Genomic DNA, 24,757 nt, shown 5'->3' on the forward strand with positions numbered 1-24,757 from the left:
ATAAGACTCAGTCCAGGCTGCCAGGAGCCCCCAAACTAATATAAAACATACAATAAAACATAACGTAATATGGCATACAAACATAATAAAACATACACTAAACATAATAGAAACATACAATCCTAAAATTTTAAGAAAGCCCTGTATTTCGGTAGAGATGTCAGTCTCCACTGAGGATTAATAAATACTCAATGACCTGCTGTGTTGGGCTCAGAGACCATAAACCATGAAGACCCAGAGTTATGTCTGCTGGAAAAGAACCACATAGTCTGCCCAAGTTCCTCTTTCTTGCACATATGTCAGCCTGTCCTGGATGTGACTGTTGATTCTCATTCTTTTACTTGGTCCATTCAAATCTGATGTATGCTATGTTATCTCAGGACTGATTGGAGATTGTGCTTTCTCCTGTCTTGTAAGTTTGTCCTTCATCTCTTTGGACTTGGCCTGCTTGTATATCTGCCTTCTTCAAACTCTCCATAGATAACTCGCAGAGCTCTCAATCCTGCCATGTGAATAAACTAACATACCTACTGTAATACTGAAGTCGAGAAGAGTGGATAAACTAACATACATACTGTAATACTTAAGTCTAGAATTAAAAAATTTAAAAATTTGGTTAAACAAAGAACCTGCTCCATCACATATAGTTGGCAGAATCCAGCTCTTGTGAATTCTAGCTTCAGTGATCCCTTATGGATTCTCATAAAAATTACCCTTTCCAATCTAGAGGAGACCTTACAGATTCAAAATTCCAACCATCTCTCATTTCACAGGTCACAAAATCAAGGCCATGATGATTAAATGGCAACCAAGGTCACACAACTAGTTAGTGGTAAGCCAAAGTGAGAAGACAGGTTTCCTGAGAGAGAGGCTAGAAGATAAGCTCTGCACCACTCTGCCTGGGTTAGAGATCCTGTTACGCCAACTTTACACTGTCTCCTGTGGGAATTTTCCACACCTGGTGCAGCCTAACTCTCCAGTCTCTTCAGAGCTTAAAATAGTCCAGTTGCCAGACAACTGTTTATCTACTTTGAGCCCCATGGAACAAGGAGTGGAGTGAAAGTGAGTCTTGGAAAACCAGAATAGATTCCGGTGAGTAAAATTCACATCCCCTGGGTTCTGAAGGTCTCAGGAGCAATCAGTAACTTGGCTTAGTTTTCAATACCAGGCAGGTAGCCAGGAAAGAGGAGGCCCAGTTGTAGAATGAGAAATGACGATGAGAAAGAAATGGGAATAAGAAAACTTTCTTTAAAAAAAACACACAGAAACCAATATATTCTGCTGTCACAGTACAGGTATCAAAGGCTTTTGAAACAGATCTGCTTCAGCTACATGGCTAAAAATAGTAATCTTATAAATGGAAACAACATTAAAATATTTGTATGTGAGGCAATATAGTCTAATGACTAAAAGCACAAACTCTGGAGTTTGACAGTTGTTCATGCCCAAACAAGGCCTCTTACCAGTTGTGCAACCCTTGGTAAATTACATAACCTCTTGGAGTCAGGTTCTCTCACCTGGGAAAAAAAGTGCTAATCCTTTTCAGATAATTGGACAATTGAGAGAGCTTAAAAAGGAGGATTTAAGTTGGTGTCTAACACAGATTAGCATTTAACAGAAGGCAACTGAAGAAAACTGACTAACACTATAGAACCCAAGCTAAGGAGCTCCCTAATACCTTGGAGAATTCTACCACCCATTCATGCAGCCTTAGAGAGATCAAAACTGGCTATCCCAGTAATTCTTCCAGCATGGCAGCATGAGTAACTCAGCAGATCTTCACCCCACAAAATATTTAGTGGGAAAAATTATTAAAAAAATAATTCAGTGGCCGGGCACGGTGACTCACGCTTGTAATCCCGGTACTTTGGGAGGCCGAGGCGGGCGGATCACAAGGTCAGGAGATCGAGACCACGGTGAAACCCCGTCTCTACTAAAAAATACAAAAAATTAGCCGGGCATGGTGGCGGGCGCCTGTAGTCCCAGCTACTCGGAGAGGCTGAGGCAGGAGAATGGCGTGAACCCGGGAGGCGGAGCTTGCAGTGAGCCGAGATTGCACCACTGCACTCCAGCCTGGGCGACAGAGCAAGACTCCGTCTCAAAAAAAGAAAAAAATAATAATAATAATAATAATAATTTAGTGTCTCTCAAAAGGCATACAGCAAAGGACAACATTCATCCAAGAAAATTTACCAAGTCTTGACGAGAACAGTAAGAGTCTGTGGCATCTGGGTCATGATCTGCTTTCCTCTCCCACCCCCAGCTCCATGTTACAGAAACTCTGCTACAGGTACTGTATTCTGACCAAGTGCAGAGAAGAACATGAGAGCTTTCTCTCCACCCAATTCTCAGTTTAGGGCTATAGTTTCACCTTTGGAAGGACAGGCTACCAGTGTTTCTCATTCCCCAACCCCATTACCTTGTGGTAGAACCTCTGTTCTAGTCAAGCAATGCCAAGAGAACTGAGGCACCATTCCTCTACCCAAGTCCTACTCATAGGGTGGAAACTCTACCCTAAGTAGCCATCAAGAATACTAAGACTCTGATCACCCCTTTCTCAGCTCACTCATAGGAGGTGGTCCCACACTGGAAGCTGCAAGCCAACAAGGCTGAGAACTACCTCCTCCCTTCTTATCATCCACTAGGGATATCATTCTGGGTGACATTGGGTGGTGCCACTATCACTGCATCTAGCTCCCATGCAGTAGCAAGAATGTTCTCCTGGGGGAAGAGAGAAGCTATAAGGATGAAGAGTTCCATAGTTCTTATTGATGTTAGTGACTTCATTTAGTGCAGAGAATGGAGAATTCCCTGCCTAAGGGTGTTGCTGAAAATAATGGAGAGCTTGGTGAAGAACAATTAAGGGGGTGCTGGTAGCTTCACGATACTGCTAGCAAAATGGCAGAACAATCATAGCTTTAACAGAAAGAACCAAGGAAAGAAACAACCAAGAAGGGCCTTCTTGGGATCCCAGTAAACCCTGGGGGTTGAAAATCTACACACATGTCCTAGGTTATACCTACTCAGAAACAATCAAAACAACACACGAGTCAGACTTGAAAACATTTCCCAAGCTGCACACAGATCCATCAACAAAGAGCAGAAGCCTCACTCACTCAAGGTGTTTAAGGACAACCTCTGAGCAAACACTGGCTAAAAAATAAGCTATTCTGACCCTGGAGAAAATACTATTAAGCCATGCTTTAAAATAAAATTACTTGCATTCTGGTAATCTGGAAGGCTGTGTGCATGGCCAAGGCCGCACCCTCTCAGAAGTGATTAGAAAAGGAACTTCCAAGGCATTTGGCTTTGGCCAAAGTTGGGGGAAAAAATAAACTTCTTAAGTTGTAATAACAGACTCCAAGCCATAAAAACATCAAATGGCAAAGAGTAAAACCATAACTGTCTAAAGGAACCTAAGCATAACCTTTGACAAATAAGTGGCTTATGCAGACCTATGGGTGACTCATAGGGACCCAGCTAAAAGAAAAACAAAAAAGAAAAAAGAAAAACAATCTAAACAGGAACATCAGAAGCTGAACAGTGGAGGAGAAATAGACGTCACAGAGTTAGTACAGTCAAGCGATTAAACAAATGAACGACCAAGTAAATAGATGGGGGCAGGAGAGGAAGACAAGTCAGTATCCAGAGTTGCCATAAAATATTATTTTAAATTATTATTTTAAATATTCAGGTTTTCTGTTTTTAAAACTATGGCATAAAAAGATACAATAAGGTACAACCCATACACAAGAAAAAAAAGAAGTAGGCAGTAGAAACTGTCTTTTAGGGGGCCCAGAAGTAAGATATAGCAAACACTTCAAAGCAGCTATTATTGAAATATTCAACGAACTAAAAGAAACCATACTTAAAGAACTAAAGGCAGATATGATGACAACATCTCATCAAATAAAAAATATCAATAAAGACACAGAAATTATTTTTTAAAAAGACCAAAGAGAAGTTCTGGAGTTTAAATGTATAATAACTAAAAAGACAAATTCAGTATAGAGGCTCAATAGTAGCTTTAAGCTAATAGAAGAAAGAATCAGTAAGCTTGGTGATAGATTGATAGAGGTTATACAATCTGAAGAACAAAGAAAATAAAGAACAAAGAAAAATGAGCAGAGCCTAAGAGAAATATGGGACATCATTAAATCACCAACACACTGTAAATGGAAGTACCAGAAGCAGAGGAAAAAGAAAAAAAGGAAGAAGAAGAATTTGTGAAAATAATAGCTGAAAACTTTTCAAATTTGATGAAAAACTTCAATCTACACACCCAAGAAAATCAACAACCTCCAAGTAAGATGAGAATAAAGATATACATACCTAGATACATTAGAGTCAAAATAAATAAAAATCAAAAAGAAAAAGAAAACCTTGAAAGCAATAAAGAAGACATGACTCATCACATACAAGGAAACCTCCAAAACAGTAACAGCTGACATCTCATCAAAAAAATGGAGTCCAGGCCAGGCATGGTGGCTCAAGCCTGTAATCCCATCACTTTGGGAAGCCTAGGCAGGTGGATCACCTGAATCCAGGAGTTCGAGACAAGCCTGTCCAAAATGGTGAAACCTCATCTCTACTAAAAATACAAAAAAATAGCTGGGCATGGTGGTGTGCACCTGTAATCCCAGCTACTTGGGAGGCTGAGGCAGGAGAATCACTTGAACTGGGGAAGTGGAGGTTGCAGTGAGCTGAGATTGTGCCATTGCACTTCAGCCTAGGCAACAAGAGTGAAACTCCATCTCAAAAAAAAAAAAAAAAAAAGGAAGAAAGAAAAAGAAACAATGGAGTCCAGAAGGCAATGGGATGGATAATGTATTCAAAGTGCTGAAAGTAAAAAAAAAAAGAAAAAGAAAAAAAGAAAAGAAAAACAAACCTGTCAACTAAGAATCTCGTGTCCAGTAAAACTATCTTTCAAAACTGAAGGTTAAATAAAGAGATAAAGATGAATAAAGGCTCAGAGAATTTGCTGCTAGAAAAATCTAAACAGTTGTTCTCCCCAAAAGCAAGTGACAGCAGTGATTTAGACCCCTATCCTTACAAACATAAAAAAATTTTAATAAGATACTATAAATAACTGTATACCAACAAATTACATGACTTAGATAAAACAGATACATTTCTCAAAAGACACAAACTACTAAAACTGACTCAAGAAGAAATTGAAAATCTGATTAGACAAGTAAAGAAATTGAGTTAATAATTAAAAATCTTCCCACAAAGAAAAGCCTGAATGAGATTGCCTCACTGGTGAATTCTACCAGAAATTTAAAGAATTAATAGCAGTAATTTGTAATCTCTTCCAAAGAATGGAAGGTGAGGTGACACTTTGCCACTGATTTCATGAGGCCAGTCTTACTCTGAAACCAAAAAAATAAAAAAAATAAAAAAAGACATTACAAGAAAATGAAACTACAAGCCGATATCCCTATGGATATAAATGCAAAATATTAAGCAAAATACTACCAAACTGAATTCAGCACCATATAAAAAAGATTATGTATTGTAATCAAGTGGGGTTTATCCTAGTAATGCAAGGTTTGTTTAACATCTGAAAATCAATTAATGTAATGCACTGAATTAAAGGAGAAAGAATAGCCTTTTCAACAAATGAAGCTGAGGCAACTGAATGACCACATTCAAAAGAAGAAAGCTGAAGCCTTATCTTATACCATATACAAAAATTAATGCAATTAATTCACAGATATAAATCTAAGAATGGCAGCCATAAAATTCTTAGAAGAAAATATGAGATGAGAGTAAAGATACACATACCTAGATACATTACAGTAGTAGTAGTAAATGTTTGTGACCATGGTGTAGGCAATGGTTTGATATGACACCAAAAGCACAGGCAACAAAAGAAAAATAAATTAGTTGGACTAAATAAAAAATTAAATATTTCTGTAGCAAATATTACCATCAAGAAAAAGAAAAGACAGTCCTCAGAATGGGAGAGAACATTAGCAAATCAAATATATGAAAAGGGACTTGTATATATGATACATAAAAAAGCTTTTAAAACTCTATAATAAAAATCTCATAGTCCAATTAAAAACTGGGCAATGAATTTGGATACACATTTCTCCAAAGAAGATAAACAAATGGCGAGTGAGAACAAGGAAGGATGCTCAACATCACTTGTCATTAGGGAAATGCAAATCAAAACCACAATGAGATACCATTCCACACCCACTAGAATAGCTATAACCAAGAAGACAGACAATAACAAGTGTTGGCAAGCATATGGAAAAATTATAATACATTGTCAGTGGGTACATAAAACTGTGCAGCCACTTCAGAAAACAGTTTGGCAATACCTCATAAAGTTAAACATAGAGCTGGTATATGACCCAGCAATTCTACTTCTTGGTATATGCCCAAGAGAAATGAAAACAAATGTTCACATGAAAAACTTGTGCATGAATGTTCACAGCAGCACTATTCATAATATCCTAAAGGTGAAAACAATCTCAATGTCCATCAACTGATGCATGGATAAATAAAAATGTGGTACATCCATAAAATGGAATATTATTGAGCAATAAAAAGAATGAAATACTGAAACATGTGACAACATAGATGAACCTGAAAACAGTATGCTACATGAAAAAAAGCATTCACAAAAGATCACATTCACGTAAAACGCCCAGAATAAGCAAATCCATAAAGACAGAAAGCAGATTAGTGGTTTCCTAGGGCTGGGATATAGGTAGCCTGGAGAATGACAGCTAATAGTCACAGAGTTTCTTTTTGTGGTGATGAAAAAGTTCTACAATTAGACTGTGGTGGCTGCACAACTCTGTGAATATATTAAAAATCGCCTATACATTCTAAATGCGTGAACATCAGAGTATGTGAATTGTATCTCAATAAATAATGTTTTAAACTGACAATGTACTTCTTCACTAGGCCTTTCTCTTGGCATTCAAAAAAGTCAAAAGAATAGAAACTGATTCTTCTGCCACCGGAAATTAGCCCATGGATATATTCAAGGCTAACTGATAGCTCCCTGATGACTGGCTATACACATCCCTGATCTGGGCATTAACTGTATATTATCTGATAAAGCTGATCCAGGGTGCTTATAAGTAAAGGTAGAACTCAACCTTGGATAATTCCTTGCAGTAGAAGCCTCAGCTCTATAAAAGTAATTAAATCAATTCAGAGTGCAAAGTTCTATTCTCTATCATTAATTCTAAAAAATTATTCACACTGAGGCCACTTGGAAGAAGTCATCATTTTTGTATCCTGTTTATGTATATTTCAATTATCTATAGAACGATGCTAATGTTTAACTAGATAGCAATTACAAAGTGATAGGGCTGGTAAGTATCATGGACCAGTAGCTACAGATTCTACATTTAAAAAGCGATCCAACATGATCAGTTCTCTTTCACAAAAGAAACAGAAGTAAAAAATGGGAGGACGAAAAAGGGTAGAGAACTCATTAAGCCAATGGAATAGGAGATTATCCAAATTATAACATGAATCATGCATATTGTACTCAATTACACCAAGGGACATTAGTTTTATAAAATACAAATCAAACTGAAAAGACAAACAATACCTTCTGGAGGAGTCCCATTGCTGCTGCCAAGACCCAGAATGGCTATCTTATGAATTCTTGGCTCCACCATCACAGCTGATTCTTCTCCCCTCTCCCAGTGGGGTATTCTCACTGGCTCCAGGTGAACATTCTCCAGCCCATCTTGCTGCAGGTTTTGGTACATAATTTGGATGGCTTTTTCTAGGTTCTTGGAGCCACTCAGTCTGGGTCCAACAGTATCAACCAGAAGTGCCAGTCGCTCATAGGATCTGTTCTGGGCTTTACCATAAACAGCTAGGTTGATGATTGCTTTAGCAACATTTCCATAGCTGGCTATTTCTTCTTTTATTTCTTGAAAAGTCCTCTTAGAGATGCCATTCTTATATATAGCTTTCCCAGAGCACAGGGATAAAAGGTGAACACCACCAAAAAATGCGAAGATAAGGAATTTCATTTTTTTCCAGTTGGTTTTCTTGTTAAGATAATCTACATAAATAAGAAACATTATGTTTTAGGGGAAAAGAATCTCACAGCTATCTGCCCATAACCCAGGGATTGCTTTTCAAGCAGCATTCCCCTTCCCTTCCCAACCACTGCCCAACATCCACCATCAAATTCAGGCACTGTTACTCCGAGGAATGAACAAGTAAAGAGGCAATGATTGACCTCCCTTAAAACTGTAGAATCACGTGTTACCTATTAATCCTGTTTAAAATATGCTAAAAGGATAAATCAAGAAAAGAGTTGGGAAGGAGAGAAAGAAGTGGTGGTAGGAGTGATAGGGCTAATGCAGTGTTACCTGCTGTATAGTCTCCTAAATAGAGTATAATCCAAATGAGTGTCCTTGCTCCCTCCACCAGGTGTGTTCTCTCCTCTCCTCTTTGCCTGTCAGACTCATCCACTGAGGCCCTCTCAGCTGTCATCTGTTTTTGATACTTTTACCAATCCCCCCTTCAGAAAAATAATTGCTTCTTCATCTGTGCTTGAAAAGTACTTTATGCTTATGTTCAAAAGATATTTATTGGAAGCCACTAGATGCCACAAACTGTGGTATGTTTTTAAAAGGAAAAAGTCTAAGCTACTGCAAAAAGCAGAGAATTAATAAAAAGACTGGGCTTTGTTACCACTTAACTGTTTGACATCCACCACCTACATAATAAAAATAATAATAACAATAACAGGAAGCATTTATATAGTGCATGCTGTGTGTCAGACCTTGTGCTAAGTATGCTACCTTCATTAATGCATTTAATCCTCACGACAACTCTATAAGGTAGTTTATTATTACCTTTATTTTACAAATAAGGAAACTGGGGCACCAAGAGATTAAGCAGTTTGCCAAAGATACACAAAGGCTTTCTAGCTCTAGAGTCCATGCTTTAAATAGTGCTACTCAAAGCATGGTTTGTGGGCCATACCAGTCCAAAAACTGTTTTTTACTAATGCACAATAGGTAAATACAGAGATTATGAGTAAATGTATTCAATGCTGTCCAATATAGTAATCGACTGTCTCATATGGTCACTTCAACTTAAATTAACTAAAATTAAATTAAACTAAGGATTTATTTTCTCAGTCACACTAGCCACATTTCAAGTACTCAATAGCTACGTGTGGCTAGTGGCTATTATATTAAGCAGCATGGACAGAACATTCCTATCATGACAGAAAGTTCTACTGGATAGCACTGGTTTAGACACTTTCACATAAACTGTATGTCTGCTATCGTTTGAATGTTTGTCCCCTTCAAAACTCATGTTGAAATGTAATAGCGCTTGTGACGGTATTATAAGGTTGGACTTTCAAAAGGTATTCAGGACGTGAGGGCTCCACCTTTATGAGTAAACTAATGTTTATTGCAGGAAGGGGTTTGTGCCTCCTTTGATCTCTCTCATCCCCTTTGCCCTTCTTCTGTGCGATGCCTTCTGCCATGTTATGATGTGGCAAGAAGACCCTCACCAGATGTGGCCCCTCAATCTTGGACTGTTTAGCCTGCAGAACCACGAACCAATAAATTTTCATTCTTTATAAATTACTTCGTCTGTGGTATTCTGTTAAAGCAGCGTGCACACACACACACACACACACACACACAAAACTAAGACAAAAATTGGTACCAGAGAGGTGGGTTGTTACAACAAATACCTGAAAAATGTGAAAGCAGCTTTGAAATTGGGTAATGGGGAGAGTCTGGAAGAATTTGGAAGAGCAGCCTAGAAAAAGCCTAGATTACAATGAATAGAGTATTAAGGGCAATTCTGGGAAGGGCTCGGAAGAAGAGATGAGCAAGAGAGAAAGTCTGGAACTTCTTAGAGGTTACTTGAGTGATTCTTCTTAGAGATTCATGACCAGAATGCTGACAGAAATATGGACAGTACAGGCAATTCTGATGAGGTCTCAGATGGAAATGAAGAACAATGTATTGGAAACTGTAGCAAAGGCTATCCTTGTTTTAAGTGGCAAAAAACTTGGCTAAAGTGTGTCCATGCCTGAGGGCTTTAACAGAAGGCAGAATTTAAGAGTGATAAACTAGAATATCTGATGGAAGAAATTTCTAAGCAAAATATTGAAGGAGCTGTGTGGCTTCTTTTAAAGGTATACAATAGAATGAGAGAGGAAAGAAATAATTTAAAGACAGTATTTATAATTTAAGGGGAAATAGAACATAAAAATTATGAAAATTCACAGCCTGGCCATGTAAAGAATAAAAATGTGTGCTTAGGAGTGCAAACAAAGGGTGTGGCCACACAACCATTTGCTAAAAAGGTTTGTACAGCTAGAAAAGAGCCAGGTGCTATTCATTAAGACAATGAGAAAATGACCCCAAAGGCACTTCAGGGATCTCTGAGGCAAGCTAGAATCTTGAGGGCAGAGTTTCCAAAGAGGCACCCAGGGGACCTCAGAATTCACTGCTCTGCACCTCACCTCCCCAAATGTCTGTTCCCCACATTATGATGCAGTGCCCTTAAGCTGCTCCAGCCATAGCTTGAGCAGGCACATGTGCAGCTAAGGACTCTGCTCCTGAGTGCACAAGCAGTAAATCTTGGTGGTATCCACACGGTGCCAATTCTGCAGGCACACAGAATTCACAAGCTGTGGAGGCATGGCTACCTTCACCTAGATTTTAAAGAATGTATCAGACAGCCTGGGGAATCCAGGTAGAAATCTGCTGCAGGAGCAGAGCTGCCACAAACAGTCCCCACTAAAGCAATGTCTAGTGAAGCTGCAGGGGCAGAACCACACCTGAGACTCCTGAACTGTAGATACCAGCATGCAAAGCCAGCCTGGGAGAGCTGTAAGCATAAGACTCCAACCTTCCAGCAAAGCCATAGGTGCAGGGCTCTCCAAGTCCTTGGGGGCTCAACCCCTGCCCCAGTGTGTCCAGGAAGCAGGGCAGCATGGAGTCAAAGAAAATTATTTCTGAGCCTTAAGATTTACTGTTGTTGTCCCCATAGGGTTTTGGACTTACTTGGAACCAGTTACCCCTTCCTTGCCTATTTATCTATTTTGGAATGGGAATGTCTATCCTCTACCTGTCCCACCATTGTATTGTGGAAATAGATAACTTGTATAATTTCACAGGCTCACAGCTAGAGGGGAATTTGCCTCAGAATGAATTGTGTTATGTCTCACCCATATCTGATTTAGATAAGACTTTGGACTTTTGAGTTAGTGCTGGAAGGAATTAAGACTTTGGAGCTACTGGGATGAAACAAATGTGTTTTGTATGTAAGAAAAACATGATGGGAGGAATACTATGGGTTTAACATTTGTCCCTTAAAATTCATGTTGAAATTTAATTGCCTTTGTAATGGTCTTAGAAGGTAGGACCTTTAAGAGGTGTTTAGATCATGATGGATTTGCCCTCATGAATGCACAAATGCCTTTATTGAGGGAATGGGTTCTTATCATGGGAGTGAGTTTATCCCCTCTTGCTTTTTCTCTCTCCCTCTCTTGTCCTTCCACCATGTGATGCCTTTTGCAAAGTTTTGATGCAGCTAAAATGCCCTCACCAGATGTGGCCTCTCAATCTTGGATTTCTAGGCTCTAGAATTGTAAACCAATTAATTTCTCTTAGTTATAAACTATCCAGTCTGTGGGGTATTCCATTATAGCAGCACAACATAGACTAAGACAACATCTGTCAACTTTAATGATTAAAAAATGGTGCTTCTCTTTGTATGTCTTTTTACTTTCACCTTTCTAATTTACTGTTACTCTGCAAAAGCATTAGTCTATAACAAATTCAAAATTTTCAAAACTGTTTCTTCACCACGGATAATATGAGAAGCACAATCATAAACTACTAAATTATAAGAAAAAATTCTAAAATAAGCCAGCATGCAGAGCCTTTAAAAATGACTCCAACAACTACTTCAACCTTATCTAACCTCCTCCCACTATAGAGCACACAGATTTTCATTCTCATTCTCTTTCTCTCTCCAACACACACATACATACACATGCATTGCTAAGGTTCTATGTACTGAGCCCTTGAAATGTGTTGAGTCCAAACCAAGATGTCTTAGGCTGAGGGCAGTAGCTCATGCCTGTAATCCCAGCACTTTGGGAGACTGAGGCAGGAAGATCAGCCTGGGCAATATAGCAAGATCCAGTCCCTAAAAAAAAAAAAGAAGGGGAGGTGGAGTCAAGATGGCCAAACAGGAACAGCTCAGGTCTACAGATCCCAGCGTGAGCGACGCAGAAGACGGGTGATTTCTGCATTTCCATCTGAGGTACTGGGTTCATCTCACTAGGGAGTGCAGGACAGTCGGTGCAGCGCACCATGCACAAGCCAAAGCAGGGCGAGGCATTGCCTCACTCGGGAAGCACAAGGGGTCAGGGAGTTCCCTTTCCTAGTCAAAGAAAGGGGTGACAGACAGCACCTGGAAAATCAGGTCACTCCCACCCTAATACTGCGCTTTTCCAACAGGCTCGGAAAACGGCACACCAGGAGATTGTGTCCTGCACCTGGCTTGGAGGGTCCTACGCCCATGGAGTCTCACTGATTGCTAGCACAGCAGTCTGAGATTAAACTGCAAGGCGGCAGCGAGGCTGGGGGAGGGGGGCCCGCCATTGCCCAGGCTTGCTTAGGTAAACAAAGCAGCCAGGAAGCTCGAACTGGGTGGAGCCCACCACAGCTCAAGGAGGCCTGCCTGCCTCTGAAGGCTCCACCTCTGGAGGCAGGGCGCAGACAAACAAAAAGACAGCAGTAACCTCTGCAGACTTAAATGTCCCTGTCAGACAGCTTTGAAGAGAGTAGTGGTTCTCCCAGCACGCAGCTGGAGATATGAGAACGGGCAGACTGCCTCCTCAAGTGGGTCCCTGACCCCCGGACAGCCTAACTGGGAGGCACCCCCCAGTAGGGACAGACTGACACCTCACTAGGCCGGGTACTCCTCTGAGACAAAACTTCCAGAGGAACTATCAGACAGCTGAATTTGTGGTCTCACGAAAATCCGCTGTTCTGCAGCCACCCCTGCTGACACCCAGCCAAACAGGGTCTGGAGTGGACCTATAGCAAACTCCAACAGACCTGCAGCTGAGGGTCCTGTCTGGTAGAAGGAAAACTAACAAACAGAAAGGACATCCACACCAAAAACCCATCTGTACATCACCATCATCAAAGACCAAAAGTAGATAAAACCACAAAGATGGGGAAAAAACAGAGCAGAAAAACTGGAAACTCTAAAAAGCAGAGCACCTCTCCTCCTCCAAAGGAACGCAGTTCCTCACCAGCAATGGAACAAAGCTGGATGGAGGATGACTTTGACGAGTTGAGAGAAGAAGGTGTCAGACGATCAAACTACTCTGAGCTACGGGAGGAAATTCAAAACAATAGCAAAGAAGTTAAAAACTTTGAAAAAAAATTAGAAGAATGGATAACTAGAATAACCAATGGAGAGACGGGCTTAAAGGAGATGATGGAGCTGAAAGCCAAGTTTCGAGAACTATGTGAAGATTGCAGAAGCCTCAGTAGCAGATGCGATCAACTGGAAGAAAGGGTATCGCTGATGGAAGATGAAATGAATGAAATGAAGCGAGAAGGGAAGTCTAGAGAAAAAAGAATAAAAAGAAATGAACAAAGCCTCCAAGAAATTTGGGACTACGTGAAACGACCAAACCTACATCTGATTGGTGTACCTGAAAATGACGGGGAGAATGGAACCAAGTTGGAAAACACTCTGCAAGATATTATCCAGGAGAACTTCCCCAATCTAGCAAGGCAGGCCAACATTCAGATTCAGGAAATACAGAGAACGCCACAAAGATACTCCTCAAGAAGAGCAACTCCAAGACACATAATTGTCAGATTCACCAAAGTTGAAATGAAGGAAAAAATGTTAAGGGCAGCCAGAGAGAAGGTCGGGTTACCCACAAAGGGAAGCCCATCAGACTAACAGCTGATCTCTTGGCAGAAACTCTACAAGCCAGAAGAGAGTGGGGGCCGATATTCAACATTCTTAAAGAAAAGAATTTTCAACCCAGAATTTCATATCCATCCAAACTAAGCTTAATAAGTGAAGGAGAAATAAAATACAGACAAGCAAATGCTGAGAGATTTTGTCACCACCAGGCCTGCCATTAAAGAGCTCCTGAAGGAAGCACTAAACATGGAAAGGAACAACTGGTACCAGCCACTGCAAAAACATGCCAAATTGTAAAGACCATCGAGGCTAGGAAGAAACTGCATCAACTATCAAGCAAAATAACAAGCTAACATCATAATGACAGGATCAAATTCACACATAACAATATTAACTTTAAATGTAAATGGGCTAAATGCTCCAATGAAAAGACACAGACTGACAAATTGGATAAGGAGTCAAGACCCATCAGTGTGCTGTATTCAGGAAACCCATCTCATGTGCAGAGACACATATAGACTCAAAATAAAGGGATGGAGGAAGATCTATCAAGCAAATGGAAAACAAAAAAAGGCAGGGGTTGCAATCCTAGTCTCTCATAAAATAGACTTTAAACCAACAAAGATCAAAAGAGACAAAGAAGGCCATTACATAATGGTAAAGGGATCAATTCAACAAGAAGAGCTAAATATCCTAAATATACATGCACCCAATACAGGAGCACCCAGATTCATAAAGCAAGTCCTGAGTGACCTACAAAGAGACTTAGACTCCCGCACAATAATAATGGGAGATTTTAACACCCCACTGTCAACAGTAGACAGATCAACGAGACAGAAAGTTAACAAGGATACCAAGGAATTGAACTCAGCTCTGCACCAAGCAGAACTAATAGACATCTACAGAACTCTCCACCCCAAATCAACAGAATATACATTTTTTCAGCACCACACCACACCTATTCCAAAATTGACCACATAGTTGGAAGTAAAGCTCTCCTCAGCAAATGTAAAAGAACAGAAATTATAACAAACTGTCTCTCAGACCACAGTGCAATCAAACTAGAACTCAGGATTAAGAAACTCACTCAAAACCGCTCAACTACATGGAAACTGAACAAGCTGCTCCTGAATGACTACTGGGTACATAATGAAATGAAGGCAGAAATAAAGAAGTTCTTTGAAACCAATGAGGACAAAGACACAACATACCAGAATCTCTGGTACACATTCAAAGCAGTGTGTAGAGGGAAATTTATAGCACTAAATCCCCACAAGAGAAAGCAGGAAAGATCCAAAATTGACACCCTAACATCACAATTAAAAGAACTAGACAAGCAAGAGCAAACACATTCCAAAGCTAGCAGAAGGCAAGAAATAACTAAAATCAGAGCAGAACTGAAGGAAATAGAGACACAAAAAACCTTCAAAAATTAATGAATCCAGGAGCTGGTTTTTTTAAAAGATCAACAAAATTGATAGACCACTAGCAAGACTAATAAAGAAGAAAAGAGAGAAGAATCAAATAGATGCAATAAAAAATGAAAAAGGGGATATCACCACTGATCCCACATGAATACAATCTACCATCAGAGAACACTACAAACACCTCTAAGCAAATAAACTAGAAAATCTAGAAAAAATGGATAAATTCCTCGACAAATACACCCTCCCAACTAAACCAGGAAGAAGTTGAATCTCTGAATAGACCAATAACAGGCTCTGAAATTGTGGCAATAATCAATAGCTTACCAACCAGAGTCCAGGACCTGATGGATTCACAGCCGAATTCTACCAGAGGTACATGGAGGAACTGGTACCATTCCTTCTGAAACTATTTCAATCAATAGAAAAACAGGGAATCCTCCCTAACTCATTTTATGAGGCCAGCATCATGCTGATACCAAAGCCTGGCAGAGACACAACCAAAAAAGAGAATTTCAGACCAATATCCTTGATGAACATTGATGCAAAAATCCTCAATAAAATACTGGCAAAGCAAATCCAGCAGCACATCAAAAAGCTTATCCACCATGATCAAGTGGGCTTCATCCCTGGGATGCAAGGCTGGTTCAACATACGCAAATCAATAAATGTAATCCAGCATATAAACAGAACCAAAGACAAAAACCACATGATTATCTCAATAGATGCAGAAAAGGCCTTTGACAAAATTCAACAACCCTTCATGCTAAAAACGCTCAATAAATTAGGTATTGATGGCACGTATCTCAAAATAATAAGAGCTATCTATGACAAACCCACAGCCAATATCATACTGAATGGGCAAAAACTGGAAGCATTCCCTTTGAAAACTGGCACAAGACAGGGATGCCCTCTCTCACCACTCCTATTCAACATAGTGCTGGAACTTCTGGCCAGGGCAATCAGGCAGGAAGAGGAAATAAATGGTATTCAATTAGGAAAAGAGGAAGTCAAATTGTCCCTGTTTGCAGATGACATGATTGTATATCTAGAAAACCCCATTGTCTCAGCCCAAAATCTCCTTAAGCTCATAAGCAACTTCAGCAAAGTCTCAGGATACAAAATCGATGTACAAAAATCACAAGCATTCTTATACACCAATAACAGACAGAGAGCCAAATCATGAGTGAACTCCCATTCACAATTGCTTCAAAGAGAATAAAATACCTAGGAATCCAACTTACAAGGGACATGAAGGACCTCTTCAAAGAGAACTACAAACCACTGCTCAATGAAATAAAAGAGGATACAAACAAATGGAAGAACATTCCATGCTCACGGGTTGGAAGAATCAATATCGTGAAAATGGCCATACTGCCCAAGGTAATTTATAGATTCAATGCCATCCCCATCAAGCTACCAATGACTTTCTTCACAGAATTGGAAAAAACTACTTTAAAGTTCAAATGGAACCAAAAAAGAGCCCGCATCGCCAAGTCAATCCTAAGCCAAAAGAACAAAGCCAGAGGCATCATGCTACCTGACTTCAAACTATACTACAAGGCTACAGTAACCAAAACAGCATAGTACTGGTACCACAACAGAGACATAGATCAATGGAACAGAACAGAGCCCTCAGAAATAATGCCGCATATCTACAACTATCTGATCTTTGACAAACCTGACAAAAACAAGAAATGGGAAAAGGATTCCCTATTTAATAAATGGTGCTGGGAAAACTGGCTAGCTATATGTAGACAGCTGAAACTGGATCCCTTCCTTACACCTTATACAAAAATTAATTCAAGATGGATTAAAGACTTACATGTTAGACCTAAAACCATAATAACCCTAGAAGAAAACCTAGGCAATACCATTCAGGACATAGGCGTGGGCAAGGACTTCATGTCTAAAACACCAAAAGCAATGGCAACAAAAGCCAAAATTGACAGCTGGGATCTAATTAAACTAAGGAGCTTCTTCACAGCAAAAGAAACTACCATCAGAGTGGACAGGCAACCATCAGAGTGAACAGAGAAAATTTTTGCAACCTACTCATCTGACAAAGGGCTAATATCCAGAATCTACAATGAACTCAAACAAATTTACAAGAAAAAAACAAACAACCCCATCAAAAAGTGGGCGAAGGACATGAACAGACATTTCTCAAAGGAAGACATTTATGCAGCCAAAAAACACATGAAAAAATGCTCATCATCACTGGCCATCAGAGAAATGCAAATCAAAACCACAATGAGATACCATCTCACACCAGTTACAATGGCCATCATTAAAAAGTCAGGAAACAACAGGTGCTGGAGAGGATGTGGAGAAAGAGGAACACTTTTACACTGTTGATGGGACTGTAAACTAGTTCAACCATTGTGGAAGTCAGTGTGGCGATTCCTCAGGGATCTAGAACTAGAAATACCATTTGACCCAGCCATCCCATTACTGGGTATATACCCAAAGGACTATAAATCATGCTGCTATAAAGACACATGCACAGGTATGTTTATTGCAGCACTATTCACAATAGCAAAGACTTGGAACCAACCCAAATGTCCAACAACGATAGACTGGATTAAGAAAATGTGGCACATATACACCGTGGAATACTATGCAGCCATAAAAAACGATGAGTTCATGTCCTTTGTAGGGACATGGATGAAACTGGAAACCATCATTCTCAGTAAACTATCGCAAGGACAAAAAAGCAAACACTGCATGTTCTCACTCCATAGGTGGGAACTGAACAATGAGAACACACGGACACAGGAAGGGGAACATCACACTCCGGGGACTGTTGTGGGGTGGGGGGAGGGGGGAGGGACAGCATTAGGAGATATACCTAATGCTAAATGACGAGTTAATGGGTGCAGGAAATCAACATGGCACATGGATATATATGTAACAAACCCACACATTGTGCACATGTACCCTAAAACTTAAAGTATAATAATAATAAAAGAAAAAGAAAGAAAAGAAAGGAAGGAAGGAAGGAAGGAAGACAAATTGAAATGTTTTGTAAGTGTAAAATATTCACCTGATTTGATTTTAATGACTTAAGTTGAAATAAATATAAATATTTCAGATAAATTGGGTTAAATAAATGTGTTATTAATTGATTTTACCTGTCTCTTTTTACTTTCTAGTATGGCTATTAGAAAAATTTAAATTGCATATTTGTGTTCATATTTATATTGGACAATAATGCTCTAGCTGCACTGAACTTCACGCTGTTCTTCAAATACACAGGCTCTTCCATAACTCTGGGTCTTTACATATGTTCATTCTCTCTTATCGAAAGACCCTTCTCCTCACCTCCTCCCCTTCATCTGGCAAATGCCTCCACTTACTCTTTAATGAAAATGCTTTAAAAACTACCTCTTCTGTAAAGGCTCACTAAACAACACTCCAGAGTTATTTGCACCATCTTCTGTGTTTCTACCATAATTAACTATGTTATCAGCTTATATGTTTGTTTATAAACCTGTCTCCCTTACTATCAAAGTAGGGTAAATTATTCACCACTGCACCTTCAATTGTTATACTCAAATATAGGCACTCAATACATTTTTATTTAAGAAATAAATGAGCCTTTTATCTCTCTAAGTCTTAGCTTCCCAGAGTATAAGAGTATTGGCCTTGCCTCCTTCACAACTAAGCTGTAAGAGTAAAAAGTTGCTATCATATTTAAAATATTTTGAAAAATTATGAAAACTATACCTTGCTGCTGCTTCCCTTTTTATTACAACTATTTACATGCATAGGGTCCTGGTTTCTATAGCCACTGAAGCCACTATACTGACACTTGTTTTTAAAAGCTAAATTTTGTTAAATCATAAAAAAATTTCACCAGATTGCAATTTATTCTTGAAAGTACCTTTTTCCAATGTGTTGCTGGTGCAAAACAAAAGGTTCATAAGACATCTATTCATTAGCACTATCCACAAATATCTACTTCTCATTAAAAGTTCTCTAAGCATTCTGCAAACATTAATTAACTATTTCACAATATATTCCTAGTGATGGATTAGAATCATATAATGACACTATTGTAGAGATATAGGAGAGCTTAGTGATCCCTAGTCCATATCCTTGCTTTGTAGAAAGTTAATCAAGACCTGTGTTTTGATTTCCAGGCAGCAGATAAACCAGAAACTATAATCAACCAGGCAATTTGACTAACTGACACAGACTTCCTGGAGGATTATAAATTGTGTTTTTTATAGGAAACCGTATGCATTTACATGAAATAGAAACTCAATGAGGAATACCCAAATGCAGTTTGAGAGGCAAATAACTATAATAATATATATATACTCAAACATTCTCATGCATAGAGTACCGTGAGAACAAAAAGAAGAACAAAAGGAATGCTGAAAAGCTCTAGAGAAGCCTTAACATCTGAAGACAGTCTTAGGAAATGGCTCAGCAGGCAGAGGTGGGGGAATGGTACCCTTTCTGGAAGGACCACCAGAACTTAGGTCATAGTCTAGTTAAAAAATATGTCCAGAAAATAACATTGCCTAAGTTAGACATCCTTTTGCATGTATGTCACTCGTATTAATAAATATCATGGTTTTTTTTTTTTGGAGATGGGGTTTCACTGTTGTCCAGGCTGGAGTGCAGTGGTGCAATCTCAGCTCACTGCAATCTCTGCCTTCACGTTTCAAGCGATTCGCCTCCCTCAGCCTCCCGAGAAGCTGAGATTACAGGCACCCGCCACCATGCTCAGCTAATTTTTGCATTTTTAGTAGAGAAAGGGTTTCACCATGTTGGCCAGGCTTATCTCGATCTCCTGACCTCGTGATCCACCCACGTCGGCCTCCCAAAGTGCCGGGATTACAGGTGTGAGCCACCACACTTTGCCATAACATGCCATTTTTATAATAATACTTAATGTCTCCTTATATGGTCAATTAAATTAATTTTGACATAAAATGATATAGTCACTTTAAAACAGAAACTGAGTATTATTCTAAATACCTTAACTAGACTGTATTTTCAAATTCCACAAACATAATAATGCTTATTTTTAAAAGTAGGTTAATTTAAAAGATAATCTTTTAACAAAGTCAGTTTTCCCTGAGTATATCAGCAGCACTTTAGAAGATTTACTAAGACTGAAGGCACAAAACAATGAACTATATGAGAAATCACCTAGAACCTTCAACATAAGTGAACAATAAATAGGTGTTAGTTGACTCAACACCTGGTTTTCCCTGGAACATAATCTAAAAATTACTGATGTGATTCCTGGCTGGAATGCATAATTATAGATCTCTCTAACAGCACTACAGAATTTTATTCTTATTGTTTTTAGATAGTTATATTAGCCCAACTAAGGTAGTTTTTCATTAATAAATAGTAGAAAATAACATTACTAATGGTCTACATTTGGAGAAGTAACAAAAGTGGAACAAGATATTAATATATCACATTCCACTTAAGAAAACCACCATAAAATATAATAGGTATTTTTAAAACACAGAAATCATAATCTGACATATAATTTATAAATTCTAAGCAAGAAATAGAAATGTATTATAAAATTTAAATAATGAAATATATAGACAGAATAAAACTTAATCAAGACCAGTATTCAAACGCAACCTTAAAAAGTTCTTTCCTGGCCAGGCATGGTAGCTCACGCCTGTAATCCCAGCACTTTGGGAGGCCGAGGCATGTGGATCACGAAGTCAGGATATCGAGACCATCCTGGCTAACACGGTGAAACCTGTCTCTACTAAAAATACAAAAAATTAGCTGGGCATAGTGGTGGGCACCTGTAGTCCCAGCTACTCGGGAGGCTGAAGCAGGAGAATGGTGTGAACCAGGGAGACAGAGCTTGAAGTGAGCCCAGAAAAAAAAAAAAAAAAAAAAAGTTATTTTCTAAGACACAGACTTAGGGTCACCATACACAGGAAAATTCTTTCTAGACCTGGAGTCAGTTCAAAGGATGATGATCAAGGGCCATCAGTTTGTTGGCATGAAATGACCAAAAACACTTGTTTACTTCAGTGTGAAACTTTTAGGGAATAACCATATAGGTAATAAGTAATGGCTTATTTGGAAATTTTGAGGAACTTCATATGTTGTCCTTGTCCTGATGTGGCAATGGATGAATTCTCTGTGCTAAGGAGACAGCGGGTAGTGAAGATCAGAGGAATTCTCCCTCCTTCCCTTTCCCCTTCCATTTCTCCCTCCTATCCTTCCGTATGAGGGGTGGTAAGTTGTGTCTCCTGTTGCAGCACTCTAGGGCATTTCGCTCCATAAATGTTGGAGCTTCACAAAGTAGATGTTTTCAGGAAAACCTTGAGGAACACTTCCTTCCTATTGCTGCTGTACCTTCCACCATTTTCCCCTACTCAACATCTACCTACTTGTCATTTTCTCCATAGGCCACATATTGTAAAGCAGCCACGGGGATGAAAATAATGCTGCGAAAGTCATCTGTGCCTATAAAAGCTGCAATTCATTTACAAAGAAACTCAAGATTTTCTTCCATTTAAAATCCCTAAAATACTAATAAACTAATTGAAAAAAAAAACTCTACTGCTCTCTCAAGCAATTATAGGACTATTTGAAATGTCTAAACTTAAACTACACAACACTTTTTAGTGTTCCTTATTCTTATAAACAAAAGGTTGAAGTTATTGTTCCTTCCCTTTAATTCAAAGTATGGAACTATCAAATGTTATACCCTTCAAAATGTTAAACGACTATTTTTTTTAAAACCCATGCTGTATCATGCTTTTGAATTCAGAAGTTATATATTCAAAGGCAACTTTGGAGCACTGTTTGAAAAAGATTTGCTTTTCATATATTGTCTTCACAATCCATAGTTACAGATTATCTTTTTCACAAAAAAAGAGATAAAATTTTTCATAATGTCATTTTCTTTCTTTTCTACTTAAATCTGGAAGCAAACTCAAGCAACACCTACATCTCTCATACTGTGAATTATATTCTAATAATAGGTTTATATTTTGAGGAAACAAAACAAAGCCCTTTGATTCTATTTCTAAATATTTATCCTAAAAATTATCATTTGAAAATGTCTCAGGCTATGATAAAAATGCCAGAGCGAATAGACAAACAGAAGTGGAAAAGAACACAGTGGAAAGAGAATGTGCTAAAAGACAGAGGGAGTAAGATTTAAAGCCTGAGATTTATTGATCTTTTATTGTGACAGTTACTTTTTCTTCTATACTACTTACATGAAAACTTAAATATTTCCCCTAAACTCTCCATTCCTGAACAGGATTCACTGATGTAAATTTAACCCTCAGTCTTCAGTCTAGAATGTGCAACAGACGGAAAGTCCAGAAGTGCTAAATCCTAGCACAGACACTGGCACACCAAAGTTCACTTCCCAACTTCTGCTAACATTCCTAGATTTACAGTAGTTAGCTCTTTAAGTATCTTAAGGAAGATTTTTGCTTTTATTAAATTCAAAGCTCACATAATACTGGTTTTCCATTTCCCATAGCTTACATTCCAGTTATTTATTCAGTCATTCAAGAAAGCTTATTGAGAACTCACTATATGCAAGGAATTGTGCAAGAATTTGGGAAAAGACACAAACATAAGGAAAACCCAGTCCCTACTATTAATAGACACTTAATTCCCTATTCAATATCCATTCCCCCTTTTCCTTGCTAACCAAACGCCATTTTGTTTGGAGTACAAAGTGTCCAGTCCCATTAATCTAAGCCAGCTGTTTTTAATATGGATGATGCTGCCCCTAGGGGCCATTTTGGATATGTAGGGGGAGCACTTATACTTGTCACCGTGGTATGGAGATTCTACTGGTAACTAGTTGGCAGAGGCCGGGGACACTAGACAGACAGCTATGTGGGGGACAATCTGTGTACTAAGAACTCTACTACATTCCAAATAGCTTTCTAAATGTGAAAAACCTATTACCTTGGCCTTGAATGTAACTCTATTGTGTATACGAATACAAAATTGTTGTTGCACAGTTTTGATGCAAGTTGACTCTTTCAAGAAACAACTATCTTGTATATCAAGAGAAGACTATGCTGTGTTTTGTGCAGAACTTGACCCCAAATTGGTCATCTTTTAAGTAAAACACAAATGAATATGCTGCCTGTGGTACTGGAAATGCCATTACCATACCCTTGTATCATCTGCATATGTTGCTGTCACATTCGCCATGCAAGAATCTGACTTCTTCATTATGTCTTCTAGGGTAGTCATGCCTTAGAATTCACATTTTGAAATAATTATAAATTATTTTCCTTTAATTGTTCCTTTATATTACAGTTAATATATTTATTTAAAAATATACATAAGCAGATTGTCCATGATGTTTATTTCAGGATAATAAAGGAGGTATTACAAAGTATTTGTTTTTAAAGAAGAGGAATTGTGTCTAATAGGATGGGAAAGTACATATTTAAGTGAATTCAACAATTTTCTTCCCACTTTTCCAGCCAACCTTCCAGCCAGAGGAGGCCTCGTGACCCAGTTCTACCCAAACAGACCCAAACAGAAGCACCTGACAAGAAAGTGGTCATGTTTCTAGAGCTGCATCAGCTATTTATAACAATGATGGCAAGTCCCAGAGAACTGGTCTTGCCATCACTGAGCAGCTGAACCAACACCAGCATCACCAACTTTCCTGTATATGAGAAAAATAAACTCTATTTGTTTTAGCCGCTTAGTCAGATTTTCTGTGCCACGTATCTGAATGCATTTCCAACTTATATACTACTTTTAAGGGCTTCTTGGGGATCCATAATTACATATATTATTTACACTACTTAACACCATAAGCAAGGCCTATGACTATGCTGTGTTTAGGATCTCATGTATGGTCCACCTACATTTCCCAAAGTACCTGAAATTCTAAATATCCAATACCAAACTCAGAATCTTCCTTTCCAAACTTGCTCTCCCTTTATTCCCCACCGTAGTCAATAAGTTAGAAATGACTGTGGGGTTTTTTTCGGGTTCTTTTTCCCTCAGGAAGAACAGGTGAACACTTGCCAAACCCTGCCTGTAATTCTGCCTTCAAATTCTTTCTTGACTAACTTCCCTCCTCTTCACTCTTACCATCACTTCCCTAGCTCACAACCTCATTATCACTCATGTGACACATTTCTGCACACATCTCACTGCCTTAAACAGAGGTCCCTTTCTAACTCATCTTCTACATTGCCACCAGATTTATTTTAAGCCCAGATCAAAGGACACCTTGGCTTAAAACATCTGTTTCCCCACTATTTACTGTTCAGTATTACGGTTATGAATTTTGCTATGGTTTGAGATGGTATCCCCTCCAAAATTCATGTTGAAACTTTTTTTTTTTTTTTTTTTGAGACTGAGTCTAGCTCTGTCACCCAGGCTGGAGTGCAATGGCACAGTCTCGG

The 24,757-nt window shown here is 38.8% G+C and overlaps 1 protein-coding gene across 1 annotated transcript in view; it reads right to left on the minus strand.

Annotated features, from left to right (window-relative positions):
- Positions 1–24,757, minus strand: part of CPQ (carboxypeptidase Q) — a 531,872-nt gene that overhangs the window by 384,097 nt on the left and 123,018 nt on the right. The window contains exon 2 of the mRNA XM_003268337.3: positions 7,583–8,047. Coding sequence (XP_003268385.1) covers positions 7,583–8,015 — 433 coding nt within the window. The 5' untranslated portion in view covers positions 8,016–8,047. The remainder of the gene's footprint in view (positions 1–7,582; positions 8,048–24,757) is intronic.

The sequence above is a fragment of the Nomascus leucogenys genome, chromosome 16 (assembly GCF_006542625.1).
Source record: "Nomascus leucogenys isolate Asia chromosome 16, Asia_NLE_v1, whole genome shotgun sequence".
Lineage (NCBI taxonomy): Eukaryota > Metazoa > Chordata > Mammalia > Primates > Hylobatidae > Nomascus > Nomascus leucogenys.